The sequence below is a fragment of the Mustela nigripes genome, chromosome 13 (assembly GCF_022355385.1).
Source record: "Mustela nigripes isolate SB6536 chromosome 13, MUSNIG.SB6536, whole genome shotgun sequence".
NCBI lineage: Eukaryota > Metazoa > Chordata > Mammalia > Carnivora > Mustelidae > Mustela > Mustela nigripes.
Genome location: NC_081569.1, coordinates 31329574 through 31347098, shown reverse-complemented (window position 1 = coordinate 31347098; position 17525 = coordinate 31329574). Strand labels below are relative to the sequence as shown.

The 17525-nt window shown below is 37.6% G+C and overlaps 1 protein-coding gene across 1 annotated transcript in view; it reads left to right on the top strand.

The window, feature by feature from the left end:
• ARIH1 (ariadne RBR E3 ubiquitin protein ligase 1) overlaps positions 1-17001 on the top strand; it is a 118152-nt gene extending 101151 nt beyond the window's left edge. Inside the window, exons 10-14 of the mRNA XM_059371891.1 lie at positions 457-587; positions 4723-4780; positions 10649-10909; positions 12481-12593; positions 13610-17001. Coding sequence (XP_059227874.1) covers positions 457-587; positions 4723-4780; positions 10649-10909; positions 12481-12593; positions 13610-13694 — 648 coding nt within the window. The 3' untranslated portion in view covers positions 13695-17001. The remainder of the gene's footprint in view (positions 1-456; positions 588-4722; positions 4781-10648; positions 10910-12480; positions 12594-13609) is intronic.
• The last annotated feature ends 524 nt before the right edge of the window (positions 17002-17525 follow it).

Here is a 17525-nt window from a genome sequence, read left to right as displayed (position 1 = left end):
TGTGTGGTATACAGGAAGTGCTCAATAATTATTTCTAGATGACACTGGATAATTAATAATATTTACATGAATAACATATTTTATCTCCTGTGAAACTATCATTACTGCATGTATGGTTAAAAGTACTTTTATGTTTTAGTCCCCAACCCTGCTAAAACAAATCTTTTAATTATTGTAGATCTTAATGGCCAGTAATAATGATAATAGCTCATTTCTAATAGTACTAACTGTATTCCACACTGCTTTACGTGTATTAATAACAATAAATATGGCATTTAAAAATAAAAATAAATGTTATTTTAAAAATTAATAACAAATGTATTAAAATTATTTAAGTTAAAATTAAAAAACAAAACAATAAATGCTGTAAAACCAAATTTAGAACTAGCTTCTCTTCTGTGGTAGTAATACAATCTAGTGTAGCATTGACACCAACTTTATAGTTTCTCTTCATAGGAATGTCCCAAATGCCACGTCACAATTGAGAAGGATGGCGGTTGTAATCACATGGTCTGTCGTAACCAGAACTGTAAAGCAGAGTTTTGCTGGGTGTGTCTTGGCCCTTGGGAACCACATGGATCTGCCTGGTAGGTTGGGGAAATGAAAGGGAGAAAGTGTTCACCTAAGTGTGTAATATATGCTGTGTATTAAAAGGTGTCTACTTCATGGAAGTCCCTATCTAACTTGGGAGCTAGATAAATGAATGAATATAGTGTGTGATCATTGTTAAAAGTATATGCACGATGTCCAGAGAGAGGGATAAATTAGGCATATTTCACAGAGCAGGTAACATTTAAGAAGAATTTTAAGAGGGATTAAGAGTTCGTTAGTTGAAGGTGGCAGGAAAAATGTTTAGGGCAAAAAGGAGCCTCATGAACAAAGGTAGAATGATGTGAAAGTGCATGGCTTATTTAGAGAAGAGTTGCATATGTCTGTCTAGGCAGTAGTTAAAATCTAAGAGATTATTGGCAAGACCCAACCTGCAGTTGTGTTTTATTTACCCTTGGGTGCCATTAGACAAAAATGTGTCCCAAATTTGAAAAATTGGAAAATTGCCCAGTGCAATCCAAACTTTTAGCCTTTCTTTGAAACATAGGAAAAAGCCTGCATTCCTGCTTGGCAACATTCGCCTGAAATTGATTAGTATCCCCTTACATGAGGTCTTTACTTTCTAGTTTGATTTATTTCCCAAGACTGAATCTTAAGGGCACTTGCATGTATCATGATGGCACTATATTTAGAAGATGCCATCATTTTTAGTAGAGATAATATATCTCCGTTCTGTACATATTTCCTAGCAGTTTGGGAAAATGCAAGTTAGGTTCGTGATGTCTTGAGTTTTGAGAAAAAGGGAGCCAGCACATCTCCTAGTAAAAACGAAAGTATTTCTGAGTGTTATTAATACACAAATGACCCATCTCACTAGTTTGTGTTACCTGCCCATTGGCACTTCGATTTGTGGCCCCTCCTAAGTTGTGGGGCATAGGAAAAGAGTTAGAACGTAGACTGGCACTTAAAGTAGTTTGGACATTATCAGAAGGGTTTTAAGTGGGGAGTGACCTGATTATATCTGTAATTTAGGTGAGACAGCTCTGTATTATGTGCTTTACATACATTACCTCAGAGTTGTGGCTGCTTTGTAGAGAGTGAAATGCGAGGGGGAAATTGCAGGGGCAGGACAGAAGGAGACTCTCACCTTAAGACAATGGCAAGTCTTTACTTTTAGTTTCGTTGGAACTTTTATTAGTTTCATTAGAGGAATAGTGAGAGGGATTACTTGCCTGAAATTAATTCTGAATTAGGTAAAACTGATTGTTGTGTGGAGTAAAGAAAGTGATTTTGCCACTGTCAAGGCCAAGGAGAAGAGTATTGGGGGTTGTTAGCCTGGCAGACAGGTACTCTAGATTTTTAAGAAGCAAACTGGGGGATTAGACTATTCCCAGAAACTAAATTCACTCTAGTATATTTAAACCAATAAGCGTAATGAATGGAGAAGAAGAGTTACTAAAAGATACAAATTCTTGTTAAAGATACATTTTTTAATTTATTTGTCAGAACACAAGCAGGGGAAGGGGGGGCACACAGAGGCAGAAGCAAGCTCCTCGCTGAGCAAGGAACCCAATGGTGGTACTCGATCCCAGGACACTGAGATCATGACTTGAGCCAAAGGTAGATGGTTGACCAACTGAGCCACCCACGTGTCCCAAAGATATATTTGTTTGTATGTAAGGAAATCTCTGAACATAACTCAAATTTTAAAGAAGTTGTATTGAAAACTGAGCAAAGGGGCACCTGGGTGGCTCAGTCATTTAAGTGTCTGCCTTCAGCTCAGGTCATGATCCAGGGTCCTGGGATTGAGCCCCACGTTGGGCTCGCTGCTCAGTGGGAAGCCTGCTTCTCCCTTATGTGCTCCCTCTGCTTGTGCTCTCTCTGTCAAATGAATAAATAAAATCTTTAAAAAGAAAAGGAAAGAAAACTGAACAAAAAACAAATGATGGATACAGGAGAATGAAGAACGACCCTGCTTAGGGTTGTCAGTAATGTTTCCTGTGTCTTGCCTTTACTCATAGCTAACACTGCAAAATGAATCATGCTGTGGTTCCTTATTTAAATCAGAAAATGCCTCAGAATCCTCAAAATAGCATTCTGAGTAGCACTATCCATCATCTGAATTAGAAGTATAGGTGAATTCTCCTTGCTTTCCTGGCCTTCAGTTTCTTAATAATTTTGGCTGAGTTAAAGTCCAGAATGAGTTGAAGCTTATAAATATCTTAAAAATACTAAAGGAGAGTTTTTAAGGATATATTAGGTAGGAAGAACAGGTATTAATAGTTGACCAGTAGAAGGCAAGGAGAGCCAATCTTTGGGCTGAATTGAGTAAAGTAAATTTTGGTAAGAGAAAATTATAACCCAAGCTGGGGTAAAATTAATAAATCTCCTGACTCTAGTGAATTGTGGTCTGTTACTTTAAAAACTGAAAGATGAGATCAGTAAGCCGTTGTTAGTTATTTTACGGAGTAGTTAAGCAGAAAGCTACCAAAAACTGAAAGCAGACAAAATGGAATCCCAAATTTCCAAAATTTGTGATTGGTTCCACAAACTACGTATGAACCACATAACTTTACTCTAACTTGAAATCCCTGAATCAAATGGTACTATTAGGATGATGGATTAGGGAGTGTTTTGTAGACCTCAGCAGGTGTTTCAGTGTGAGCTGAGAAGTTTGTGGCCTGGGCTATGAATACACACAGGGATATTTGGGATTAATTGAAGGTCTATTTCTTGGAGTTACAGGTAGTGGATTTGAGTCTTCCTAATGAAATACTTCCAAGGTTTGCTGAAAGGTTTTGTCCTTATCTTTTTTATTCATGTAAACTGTGTACTGCTTTTCTGATCAGTTTTACTGATGACTTTCTTGCACTAATTAGAGAATCTTCCATACATTTTGGGGTAACATCATAGAAGGATAGTAAATCTAATATAGACCATTAAAATCCTGGAAAACTTGACAAGCTGAAGCAGTGAGTCCTATTTAACAAGATTTAAACTAAATTCAAAATTCTTCTTTTAGATCTAAAACGATTACTGGTAAAAAGATTCTGAAGACATGAGTACAGCATGTGAAAATATATATAGTCCATAATAAGGGGTGATCCTCAGTTGGGAGATAGACATGTTTAATGCTTAGCTCTGAATCCCTAGTTATATGACCTTAAGTATGTTACTTATTTTCTCAAAACTTAATTCTTTGCTCAATGAGGATAAGGAGGATAATAATGCACATTTCATAAGGTGGTTCAGGTAATTGAATGTGATAGTACATTTAGAGGCTTTAGTAGTAAATGGGTGATACGTAGTAAGCACTCAAGTATCAGCTACTCCCATGATGTAGACTCCCAGAAAAGCAGAGGTAGAGTTAATCAGAACAAGGGAATTGCCAGTCTTGTTCATCTCCACTCTGAGCTGCCCTCTGGGCACATTTCCCCTGGTTCTCATTTTGTGTGTCATTCAGTTCTCATCAGTTCTCAGTGACTCTTGTAAACTGTAATAGCATGTAAAGCATATAGCATAGGAACTGTTAAAGAGTAGTCCATCAGCTGTAGGTTCCCTTTGGTTTATATAGATAAGAAGGTAACTGGAAAAATTGGAAATATTTGACATAAATAACAGAAAGCGTAGGAAATAAGACTTCTTTCTTCAAAAACGGAGTTAGAAGTTCAAACTGCAGGGGCACCTGAGTGGCTCTGTCATTTAAGCATCTGCCTTCAACTCCGGTCATGATCTCTGGGTCTTGGGATTAACCCCTGTGGCAGGCTTCCTGCTCAGCAGGGAATCTGCTTCTTTCTCTCCCTCTACTGCTCCCCACCACTCGTTCTCTCTCTCTCTCTCTCTCCCTCAAATTAATAAATAAAATCTTAAAAAAAAAAAAGACTCAAACTGCAGTCAGGAATGGAAGTTCTAGAATGACAGTGTTTTCTAATGATTTCAAGTGAGCTGATTTGGAATGAACTACTTCAGGAGGTGGGGAATCCAATACTTTGAATTCCTTTCAGTCCTGTAATTCTGTTATAGTGGTAGAACCCTGGGCATTTTAAACACCTCAGTTTGCCTGTATAAAGAAGAATATTGCTTCTAGATATTTCTGAATCCAGGCTAAAATTCTGTGGTTTGTTCCTTTTTCATTGATTTTGGCCTTACAGAATCTTCTTAATTTACTTTAAGGTACAACTGTAACCGCTATAATGAGGATGACGCAAAGGCAGCAAGAGATGCACAGGAGGTAAGTACCTTTATTTTTAGGCGATAGTTGAACAAGAATGCGCTTCAGTGTTTATTAGGGGACAATTCAATTCTGAAAGAGTTATGGAAAGGCACTCCAGTAAATACTGGGTATCTGTGTGTTTAGAAAAGGAATCTTACCCAAGATGTCTACCAGTAGCACTCCTGTTTATAGGTTTGCTTGCTTGCTTTTAATTAATCTAGTCATGTAGCACAGTTCTGGATTTTAGTAGTTTTGAAGACAAGATTTTCTCACTACAGCAAGGAGTCTAGAGAACAATACTTCTTAAATAGTTTTGCTGCTGTTGATAATGCATTCTTTCTTCTTTTTTTTTGAAACCTCATTATTCATCAACAAGTGGTAAGGATTATAGATGAGCTGATTTAGAATGGACTACCTCAGGAAGGGAGAGTTCCCTATTACTGGTTAGGATATAACTCACTGTTGTAGAAGGATTCAAACACTAGGTGTGAATTACCCTCCTCAACACTTTGAGTTCCTTTCAGCCTGGTAATTCTGTCCTAATTGCAGAGTCTTGGAATTTAGTTATTTATTACATTCATCTATTCCATATTGAAATTCCCTAGGTGTCCCAAAAATATTCTTTTCAAATGGTTTTCCTTACTAGGATGTCATTCAAAACATCTGTTGCTTATTTTTTGACTTTTTAAATGTTCTTGGGGTGCCTGAGTGGGTCACTTGTTAAGCATCTGCCTTCGGCTCAGATTATGATCCCAGAGTCCTGGGATCAAATCGCACATTGAGCTCCCTGCTTAGAAGGAAACCTGCTTCTCCCTCTCCCCCTACCCCTGCTTGTGTTCCCTCTCTCGCTGTCTCTCTCTCTCAAATAAATAAATAAAATCTTTAAAAAAAATTAAATGTTCTTTTAAAATTTCTTTCTAATTGAAAATACCATAAGTACAAAAGGATATATATAGTCTCATCTATCATATTGTTAGAAGTGAGAGTTCTGTGTCACTTTTTTAAAAAGCTATACAAAATGATGAATGGTGTTGCACAGATTCTCGAAAATATCTGTGATCCTTTTTTTTTTTTTTAAAGATTTTATTTATTTATTTGACAGGGAGAGATCACAAGTAGGCAGAGAAGCAGGCAGAGAGAGAGAGAGGAGGAAGCAGGCTCCCCGAGGAGCAGAAAACCCGATGCAGGGCTCGATTCCAGGACCCCGGGATCATGACCTGAGCCACCCAGGTGCCCCATCTGTGGAAAAAAAATGCCCACAAATTCCAATGTTAGTTTAAGTTATATTCACTATGATACTACTTTAATGTTTCAACATAAAACCAACTGTAGACTCTTAATGCTCTTTTACAACTATATAGCCAAACCAAGAAAACTGCAAAACCTATGAGACTCCAGTTAAAATTAATTTGACAAGTAAATTGTTGAAGTTAAGTTACTATTGATAAACTGTTGGATGGCCCAAGTTTTTTGTTTTCTTTTTCTTTTAAGATTTTACTTATTTTATTTGTCTCGAGAGAGGGAGAGCACAAACAGGGGGAGCAGCAGGTAGAAGGAGAAGCAGGCTCCCCGCTGAGCAGGGAGCCTCATGTGGGATTCGATCCCAGGACCCTGGGATCATGACCTGAGTGGAAGGCAGATGCTTAACAGACTGAGCCACCCAGGCATCCCGGCCCAAGTTTTTTTAAATTGAATGTTACTATTCTACTAAGTGCCATGTGGCAACTTGTTTTCCCACCAACTTTCTAGATCTCAGTTACTGCAAATCTTTATTGCTATAGTGCATCTGATTTGGTTTGATCAGAGTTTATCATTGATGTATTCTCTGTCACTTGTTTTCCTTATTAGCTTAGTGCAGTTAAAGATAATATTGCTGGGGCACCTGGGTGGCTCAGTGGGTTTAGCCTCTGCCTTTGGCTCAGGTCATGATCTCAGGGTCCTGAGATCAAGCCCCACATCGGGCTCTCTGCTCAGCAGGGAGCCTGCTTCCCCTCGCCTGCCACCCCACCTGCTGCTCTGCCTTCTTGTGATCTCTCTCTCTCTCTCTGTTAAATAAATAAATCTTTAAAAAAAAAAAAAGTTAATGTTGCTTAATGCCAGTTTTAGCCATTTCACAAATGTAAGACCTGAAATAAAACTTGGGTTCTTAACTATAAATTTATTGAAATGATCCTAGAGTGTTTGTGTTTTCTTTAGGTTGTCATCAGATTTTAAAATACTTCTAAATCCCATGGTTTCTTTAGACCAAATCATTTATCTCCCCTGCTCCACTCCCATTGAGTATGCTTTAACTCCCAATTTGAGATGCATCATGCTATGTAGTTTTAATATAAAAGCTCTATATGAGAGTCATGCTTTTCCAACCTCCCATTTGGACTTGATTCTACTTTTGTATTTTTTTATTTAGCTCAGTTTGTCATTGCATTTCTTTCTGTTGTTGTTTGATTTAATCTTAGCCTTTCTCTCTTATGGCTTGCTCCTGTTTTAAGCAGTCACGATTGTGTTAAATCCTGTTGAAGAAACCATAAATTTCTCTAAAGTTTATTCTAATTCTGATAATAGTTATCCTATAGAAAATAGTCTACAGAAAAATGTTCTTTTTTTCTTAAGCTGCATTATATTTTTCTTAATTACTGTGGTATAGCTTTTAGTTTTTCCTTCTGAATGAAGTGTAATCTTGCTAGAGCTAGCCAGATATGGTATTCACCAGTAGAGAAAATATATGAGTTATCCTTGGTCTGATTTGGGTGCTGGTAGACTCTTTCTGAGATCTACAGGGAGGGTGGATTATATTGTGCATAGCTTCTAAACCAGTTTCTAACATGTAGATTCTAGGCCCTACAACACATTATTTTTCTATTTTGCATCTTTTGGACTAAACTAGAATCTTCTGATCCTGTGGGTGTACAGAGAGAGATTTTATGAGTGGCTTTATTTACTTATTTAGTGGGAGCTGTTCCTCTCAGAATGGAGCACACCATTGCATGCTCATCGGGCCTCTTTCCTCACCTTACCTACTCTGGTAACCTGGAATAGCATTCACTGGGCGTTGTAGTACAAGAAGGTTGATACACAGTCCAGAAAGTACAAGAAGGTTGATACACAGTCCAGAAAGAATGGAGATGGATAGTTGAGTACTTTGGAAAGGTGTATACCTGTTTTGTAGAAAGTTGTTGACTTAACGTATGTGCCATGGTGCTATTCATGGTGGACATTTGGATTTTATTTTCTAGACCAGGAGAGTCAGTATATTTTTTCTGTAAAGGGCCAGTGGTAAATATTTTTAGCTTTACAGACTATACAACAATGTAAATCTTTGTTGTATCTTTCCAAATCTTTATAACAATTCAACTCTGCCTCTGATTTTGAAATGCTAAATCAGCCATAGACCAAGATGAGTAGGCATGACAAGAGTTATGGACAGAAGTTGAACAAAGTTTCAAGTTAACTTTATTTACAAAACCAGGCAGCAGCTGGATTTTGGCTCATAGGCCAAAGTTTGCTCATCTCTGTTCTAAGCTCTAAGCAGTCAGGTTTGTTCTTTCGGGTTTTCTTCCAAAGTATTTTCAGGTCATCACTCAGTGCATTTCTCAGTCCAGGTTCTAGCATTTGATTTAAAAGTTGGTCTTAGGGACACCTGGGTGTCTCAGTTGGTTGGACGACTGCCTTCAGCTCAGGTCATGATCCCGGAGTCCCGGGATCGAGTCCCACATCAGGCTCCCAGCATCATGGGGAGTCTGCTTCGCTCTCTGACCTTCTCACTCATGCTCTCTCTCACTGTCTCTCTCTCAAATAAATAAATAAAATCTTAAAAAAAAAAGTTGGTCTTATTTGCAATGGTAGAATGGGTTCATGTTGAATTTTAGAGGTATTTTAGTGAGAAGCTTTTAGGATTACTGAATCATTAAATCAATTACTAAATCAAGTCCACTAACATCATATATTTTAATTTGGTAGTTTGGTTTTTTTCCATTTAATCTTGGAAATTTGACAGACTTGAGAATATTAATGCTTTGGGGGGAGATAAAATGCCAAGCAGATTATTTTCTACATATTAGATTTTAGACATAATTGGCATTAATTTTTCGATTAACACATACTTAATAACATTAATATTGCAATTTTCCAGTGTATAAGCATTGATTTGATACTTCTCTGATTCCTGAGTAGTAATAATAGGCTTTTTTAGATGTTTCAGTGTTGCATGATACTGGATCATGTGATTGGCTAATTATGTGGTTCATAGTATTTCTAAATAGGAACCCAACCATAGGGCCTGGTAGCTCTGTGCTATTTGTAGTCTCTGAGGCATAAGGAGAGGAAAAGGAAATGACAGTAAAAAGAAATACACAGGGGCACCTGGGTGGCTCAGTTGCTTAAGCGTCTGCCTTCTCAGGTCATGACCCCATAGTCCTGGGATCAAGTCCCTCATCAAGCTTCTGGTTCAGCAGGAAGTCTACTTCTCCCTCTTTCCCTTATCCTGCTCAAATAAATAAAATCTTTAAAAAAAAAAAAAAAAAAGGAAATACATATGTGTGGTAAGAAACCCTTTCATAGTGGTTGCGTTTAACAAACATTTATTAATTTCTGCATATTAGGCACTATCGATAACAATATTACTTTGCTTTTTTTTTTTTAATAATATTACTTTTTTAAAAAGTCTGTCTCTAGGGGCGCCTGGGTGGCTCAGTGGGTTAAGCCGCTGCCTTCGGCTCGGGTCATGATCTCAGGGTCCTGGGATCGAGTCCCATATCGGGTTCTCTGCTCAGCAGGAGCCTGCTTCCCTCTCTCTCTCTCTGCCTGCCTCTCTGCCTCCTTGTGATCTCTGCCTGTCAAATAAATAAATAAATAAAATCTTTAAAAAAAAAAAGTCTGTCTCTATAGACTTACAGTATACTGTGAGAGACCACAGTGAATTCTTTTTGCAGTCTGATATTATAATCTAGACTAGATATCATATTGTTTCTTTGGTAATACTTCATGTATCATTAAATATACTTTTAAAGTATATTTTCCTTACTCTTTTACTATGACTTTTACTATAACTGCAATACCATTTTTATCTTTGTATCTATATGTTCTTAAAGCAATACTTTGTTAATATCCTTAACTATCCAATGTTCATGTGTCTCCATTTATCTCATAAATTTTCTTTTATAGTTGGTTCAAATCAGGATCTACACAGGCCCACAAATTGGATTTGATTGGTATCTTTGAGTATTCTCTAATCTATAGGTCTACTGTTCCTTTTTTTACCCCCTCCATGTTGCTATTAATTTGTTGAGGAGACTAAGTCATTCCTTTAAATTTTTCACATTCTGGATTTTGCTGATTATAACTCCTGGTATCATTTAGTAGGTTCTTTTATCTCTGTATTTCCTGAAACCAGTGGCTAATTCTAGATACTCAAATTCAAACTCAGTTGGGGAGTCAGAGGGACACCTATCTGTTGATACTGTAGACTTACTTTGGTATTATATGAGGAGTTAGATGATGTCTGGCTGCCTATTGTTTTCTACTTTAAAATATTGATGCTTCTTAACTTGTTTGCTTATTGCATACTGCAGAACAGTGCTATCCTATAGAACTTTCTATAATGGAAATGTTCTTTATGGCCACTGACCACAAGTGGCTATTGAGCACTGGGAAACTGAATTTTTTATTTTAGTTTAAATAGCCACAGGTTGCCAGTGCTGCCATATTGGGAAATAACAGGTGTAGGATATTCATAGAAGTATTAAAGAACAAAAGGTGGCAAGAGATACCTGTTTATTCCTGATTTTACCCTAAATTCCTATATTGTTTCACCTGTAAATATATCAGCTTTTGTGTGTATTTGATATATTTGTTATAATTACATGTCCATAATTTTTCTTAATGGGACAGCGATCTAGGGCAGCCCTGCAGAGGTACCTGTTCTACTGTAATCGCTATATGAACCACATGCAGAGTCTACGCTTTGAGCACAAACTCTATGCTCAGGTGAAGCAGAAAATGGAGGAGATGCAACAGCACAACATGTCCTGGATTGAGGTGCAATTCCTGAAGAAAGCAGTTGATGTCCTCTGCCAGTGTCGTGCCACACTCATGTACACTTATGTCTTCGCTTTCTACCTCAAAAAGAATAACCAGTCCATTATCTTTGAGGTAGGAATAGTTACTGGGTAGGGGGGGAGGAATCCCTGTGTCATAGGACTACTTGGACTTTCATAGATAAGATATATATGAGTTTTAAAGATTTCTATTTGCTCAGAATTTAGATTTCTTGTCCTAAACTGCATTCAGATTGATGTGGTTTAACCAGCTAGTGATTAAGTGTGCAGGCTCTGGAGTCAGCCCTGAATTTAAAACTGGACTTCAGCACTTTTTCTCTCTGTTGACTTGGAGCAAATTACTTAATGTCACCTAAATCTCATTTTATTTATTTATTTTTTTAAGATTTTATTTATTTATTTGACAGAGAGAGATCACAAGTAGACAGAGGCAGGCAGAGAGAGAGAGGGGAAGCAGGCTCCCCACTGAGCAGAAAGCCGGTTGTGGGGCTCCATCCCAGGACCCTGGGATCATGACCTGAGCTGAAGGCAGAGGCTTTAACCCACTGAGCCACCCAGGCGCCCCCCTAAATCTCATTTTAAAATGGAAATAAATACTTCTCAAGGATGTTAACAAGGTTTAAGTGAGACAATACACATATATTGCTTATATAGCACCTGGCAAATTATAAGTTCTCAGTAAAAGTCTTTATTCAGGCAAAACTAATACCTGGTATTAGAAGTTAATATGGTGGTCACCTTTGGTGGAAAAGTAGTGACTACTAACAGGGGCTTTTAGGAGTAAAGGTTTTTCAACTAGAGGCGCTCATTTAAAAATTGATCCAAAGGGGCACCTGGGTGGCTCAGTCGGTTAAGCATGTGACTTTGGCTCAGATCATGATCCCAGGGTTCTGGGATCGAACCCTGCATCGGGCTCTCTGCTCAGCGGGGAGCCTGCTTCCCCCCCACCCCTGCCTGCCTCTCTGCCTACTTGTGATCTCTGTCTGTCAAATAAATAAAATCTTAAGAAAAAGAAAAGGAAAAAGTATAGGATGGGAAATATAGTCATTAAGATGGTATTGACATTTTTTGGTGACAGATGGTTCTTGTGATGAGCATTAAGTAAAGAATTGTTGAGTCACTATATTGTACACCTGAAACTAACATAAACTGCATGTTAAAAATTGATGCATAAGACACTTATAGGTGACTAGACAATAATCCTGACCAGCAGATGGGATTTAAATGGGTAAATGTACAGAACTAGCCATAGTAGTAAAGGGTAACAATTTTAATCTTCCGTGCATTATTCTAGGTACAGCCAGCTGTAACCAGGAATGGGTTTATATTTTTCCCTCAAGTTTCCCCTCTTTTTTGAGATTTAGCAGATAGCAGTTTGCAGAGCTGGAATATTCCAAAAGACTTTTCCTAATCCTTTTCAGGACTTTTTCTCGATATTCTTCCAGTGGTAATGGGTAGATCTTTCTAAAAATATAAAAAATTATCCTGAAAAAAGGAGAACAAGTTGTTAGAGGTGAAAGTTACAAAGAGTTTCCAGGTGCAGAAATCACCTGTGAAAAGTCAGTGTTGAGAATAGTCTGTAGGCAAAGCAGCAGCCAGGATGGTATATCTTTTAGCTTTCATCTAAGCCCTACTTTACTATGTATTCTTCCTCCTCTCTTGCAGAATAACCAAGCAGATCTAGAGAACGCCACAGAGGTGCTTTCGGGCTACCTCGAACGAGATATTTCCCAAGATTCTCTACAGGATATAAAGCAGAAAGTACAAGATAAGTACAGGTGGGATTTCTTTACCAGTTGTTGAGTGGAAGTTCCTGGCCCTGTGCATTAGTGACCAAATTAGATGATAGTGGAACTTGGATTTAGCATATTCAGTAACTGTGTTGCTGCCATGTTTCCCACAGATTGCTTCTGTCGTTTAGGCAACAAATAGCAGATAGTAGTGCTTGTCAAGCATTTATCCCACTGGCTAGTTCTGCTTCTTCCATTCAGCTTTCTCTACTTAGTTGCCACATTGTGAGGAAGAAAGAACCTAAGAAAGGGCAAATGGTTATTAGGAGGAAGGTTGAGATTAGGATGTTGGCTCTGTCTAGTCTGGGGATTCTGGGAATCATGGCTGTCGACACGTGAGCTAACCAAGCTCTTTTACAGTTTTTCTTAGATTTGTTTTTCCTAAGGAGAGGATTACTTTGTCTTAGGGTTAGAAGATACTTCCAGATCTGCTGCCTCTTAAGCTAATAAAGTTGCAAAATATTTGCTTTCTCAATATGGAGCTATTTCTGCCAAAGTTGTTTCCTGGCAGATATTAATATCTTTTTCATAGTGGTAGAAACCTTTGGGCATTTGGAAGACTTGGAGATTCAGTCCCAAGTAATATTTTCACTTCCCTTAGTCAACTATAGCTATTACATTGTGTTTATATTATAGTCACTTTCACAGCAAAGATTTTATAGCAGTGAATCAGTAACCCTGTACTTCTTTCTGAAACTTTACTTATCTGTAGAATGACAGAATTGAATCAAATGCTTTCTAAGGGCCTTAGGTATTTCTAACATTTAATTACTCTTAAATTAATTCTCAAAACCGGGAATCACAGCTTTTGAAGAATACCTTTTTAAAATTAGAAAACGGTTTGTTGTGTACATCTAGACCTGAAGATGCGCCTATTAAAAAAAACAAGTGCTTGTTCCAAGTCTGGTTAAACTGTAGGAGTGCCTTTAAAAAATAAGTTAATGCCTCTTTTTTTATTATTGGAGGCTGACAAGTGTTTTTTTTTTCTTCTTCTTTGATTGCAGATACTGTGAGAGTCGACGAAGGGTTTTGTTACAGCATGTGCATGAAGGCTATGAAAAAGATCTGTGGGAGTACATTGAGGACTGAGAATGGCCCTGCATAAAATGAACTCTGAAAACTTTACCATCTAGAGTGCTCATGCAATTAAAACAAAACAAAACAAACACAAACAAGGAGGCACTAAGCCTATTCTGACACCTCTGGTCTGTAGTACCAGAATTCTGTTTTGTTAACGGAAAGTTTAAGTAAATTATATTGTAATAAAAAAAAAAAGGTAGATAAACCATTGTACAACAGTATTCTAGGCCGCCAAAAAAGTGTGACAGACACACTAAAAGCCCTCCAACTTTAACTTGTAACGTAGCTTCATTCTCAAAGCTGACTCCTTTTTTTTTTTCTTTTTCCGAGTATAGTACAGTTAAAATTTAAAACAGCTCCTTGACACTGCTTTTCATGTCCAAACCAGCCATTTTGTTGTACTTTGGTAAAGGCCCTCCTCCCCTTCCTCCCTACACATACAGATACACCTACACACACAGACTGACTCTCTTTCTCTCATACCCCAAGGTCATGAGTGAATTAGTGAATTAGTTCCTTGTAAAGAAAATTCTTGGGGCTGGGACGGGGGTAGGCAGCAAGCGGAATTAAACAAAAAAACAAAAAAACTTTGTATATGACTTTTAAAACAAGAAGACAACACAGTATTTTTCAAAATTGTATATAGCGCATATGCATGGACAAAGCAAGCGTGGCACGTGTTTGCATAATGTTTAATTACAAAAAAATATTTATTCTTTAAAAATCTTCAAGATTATGTCTATTTGCTGTGCATTTTCTTTCAGTTTGCTTTATCTTTCCAGGGTTGAGGGTTGGGATAAAGGTGTGTTGGTTTAGCACCTCTGGAAGACCTTACTAGAGCTCTTTGATTTTCCTTTCCTGAGATTACTTTGCCCTTTCTCGTTCTAATATGTCCGTTGCTGGCCATGGGCCTCATGCCTTGAATTCCAGCTCTTGATCAGGGACAGGGAGGTCAAGCTCTGACTAAATGCCATGGCCTGAATAAAGGCTACAACAGGGAGCTTTTTGCTGTCGTTAAGAATGACCCAGTCCCCAACCTCCTCCCCGCTCCATGGCCTCATTCATCTACCTAATAAACCCTTTGTGTGCCTGTGTCATGCACACAGCTGAAGGCTTCCTATGCTCCCTATCACATCCAGAGGAAACATTTCACTTTTTTCCTTTTTTTTTTTTCTTCCTTAATTGCTGCTTTTGAGCCTTTTAAGATTTTAGTTATGGCTCTTCTCTCACCCCTTCTTTACATTAGGGTGTCAAATAGAATGTTTTTGCTTTAAATATAAATATAAATAAATAGCCATTCACTTAGTTTCAGATTGTGAATTTAAAATGGCAGATACTGAAATTGCTTGTGTGTGTTGCTGTGGGTTCAGTTTGAAGGCAAACACCCCTAGAACATAATATACCCATTTAGTGCATTTAAATAGAAATCACTGAGTTTGCTTCTTTTCTATTGTCAGCAGATAGGAGAATTAATAATGCATTTTAGCTGTGATGTCCATTTTTATGAAATTTCTACTAAGAGCTATGTTAAAAGTAAAGGATGGTGGTGGTTTTATTAACTGTATACCTGTTTAGGCCATTCCGGCTGTGGTATTTTTCAACAGGTCAGCATCCCTAAATCTGTCAGTTTTATACAGGAGTGCAGAGTGAACTAGGCAACTAGATCAAGAGGTCTTAATATTAAATACCAGTTTTCATGACCTCTTTGTCTTCCTCTAAATGACTTGCGCCTAGGGAGTGTTTACCATTTGTGAGGCAGCTTTGTCTGCTCTTGCACTGTACATCTTATTACTCCATTGGGAAGTAGGTTCACTTTCCTCTGGCCTTTTGCCTAAGTTAGGCTTTGCTGAATCAACCCTACTTTTCCTTTTAGAAAAAGGTTGTTACATGAGATGTACTTGCAACTGTTCTTTTCCCATCAAAAATCAGTGAATGTTTGCTGAGTATATTATGCTGCTTCCTTAAACCACTTGTCGCTTTAGGATCAACTTCACCCATACCTTTTACCCTCTCCTTCCTTTGCCACCTCAGGTGCAAATCTGAACTCAGTGTCTGCTTCTTCCATAGTCTCTTCTCTCCTCTCCCCCATCATTCATTTGACTTTATTTTAAATGACTGCATCAATCTTAAAAGACATTTTTCAAAACTAAGGAGATTTTCTTTTTTTTTTTAACAGAAAGCTTGAACGAGTTCCTTTCCTGGTAACTTTGAAAAGAAGCCAGAGTTGTTATCTAGATATATGTGGCTCCCTTAAAATGTTTTGTGTATGTGCGGTGTTTTTAAAAAATCTTATTAACTGCAGTATCTAGGTTTCAGTGTCATAAATCCTCTCTACATGCTCGTCTTGCAACAAGTATCCAAAAACAGTGTGTGTACTTCATAATATCAGTCCCACCCATGGAGGAAGAGTGCTTTTTAGAGATGCTTTTTAGTTTCAGTGTTGGCATATTACCTAAGGGTATTGCAGTTGTGGGTGCATTCCCTGATTTGTATGGATCAAGGTGAACTGGCCTTTTCTGAACTTTCAAGCTTCTAACAGCTATCTCCATATTTGACAGAATTCCCTGAGTTTATTACTTTCATTGTTAGTAGCTTCAGTGACCCCAGCTGGGATAGGCAAGCCATATTGTATGACAGCTTCCCTATTTCACCTACCTAAGTCTTTTTGTCAGAGGGCTCTGTTCACGGTAAGCACCAGGGTCTCCTTGTCTTCTTGAGGGCAGTTACCTTGTCTTGAAAGTGCATGCTTCATTTGAACAATTCATTGAGCAGTAGATGGACTTTAAATGACTTTCAATAAAATTTTGATCCAAAGCTCAGGATACACACAGTGGTAAAATTGAGTAGCATATAATATCATCAAACTCTAAATTGTGTAATTTGCTGCGACCCAGATTGTATGTGTTTTATGTGTGTTTAAATAAATATATTAAATACACATGTGTATACATACACACATATATAACAGATCCAAGACTGACTGACTTGATTTGAAATGGTTGAATCTGCAGTGTAAAATGTGGTTCAGCCATGATTAGGAACTGAAATTTAGTACAAGAGAGAAAAGGACTTGATGTAACAAAATCTTTTAGCTACAAATCCCGGTATAGAGCACTTGGGGGATGGGAGGGGGCGGGTTGGTGAGACAATCAGATCGGTAAATTGATTAAATGCTCCTAACCCTGTAATTTTGTGCATAGAGCACCCTGTGCTATGGAAATAACTGTTCTTAGATTTTCATTGTAACTGGACTGTTCAGGTTGCCCAGAGGGAAAGAACATTCCTAATTCTAATAAAATAAACTTTTATTTTGTTATTCCATTAGTTACTTATGTTTATTTTTATAGTTAAAAAAAAGATATATTGGTGGCCCAAGTCACCTGTATTATTACGTGCCTTATTCACTGTTCCTACTTAATATAAAATGACAAGATTTGTTTCCGTTTCTTTGCAGGGAACTGTGAATGAGACCATCCCCAACAATTAACTTGGTTAATGAAACTTTCAGAGCATTTTCTGAAAGCTTTCCAATTTCTGTATTGAACATTGAATTTAAATTGCTCTTTGTGTTGTTACAGTGATATTAGATGCTCAGATTTTTTGTCCCATTTTTTAAACGTAAAATATTTTAAGTCATTTAAACTCCCTTACATTGCTTCCATTTAGCTCACTCTTAAAAGCTACTGGAATGTCTCCTGTAGGGGTGGAGGGAGAGTTTTTTCTTAGAGAAGGTCCCCCTAAGTCGGAGATCTCCATCATTGATATTCTAGCCAAATCCAGATTTTAAGACAATTTAATTTGGTTTTATTTGGATCTATACTTATGAGAGTTCATGTATCA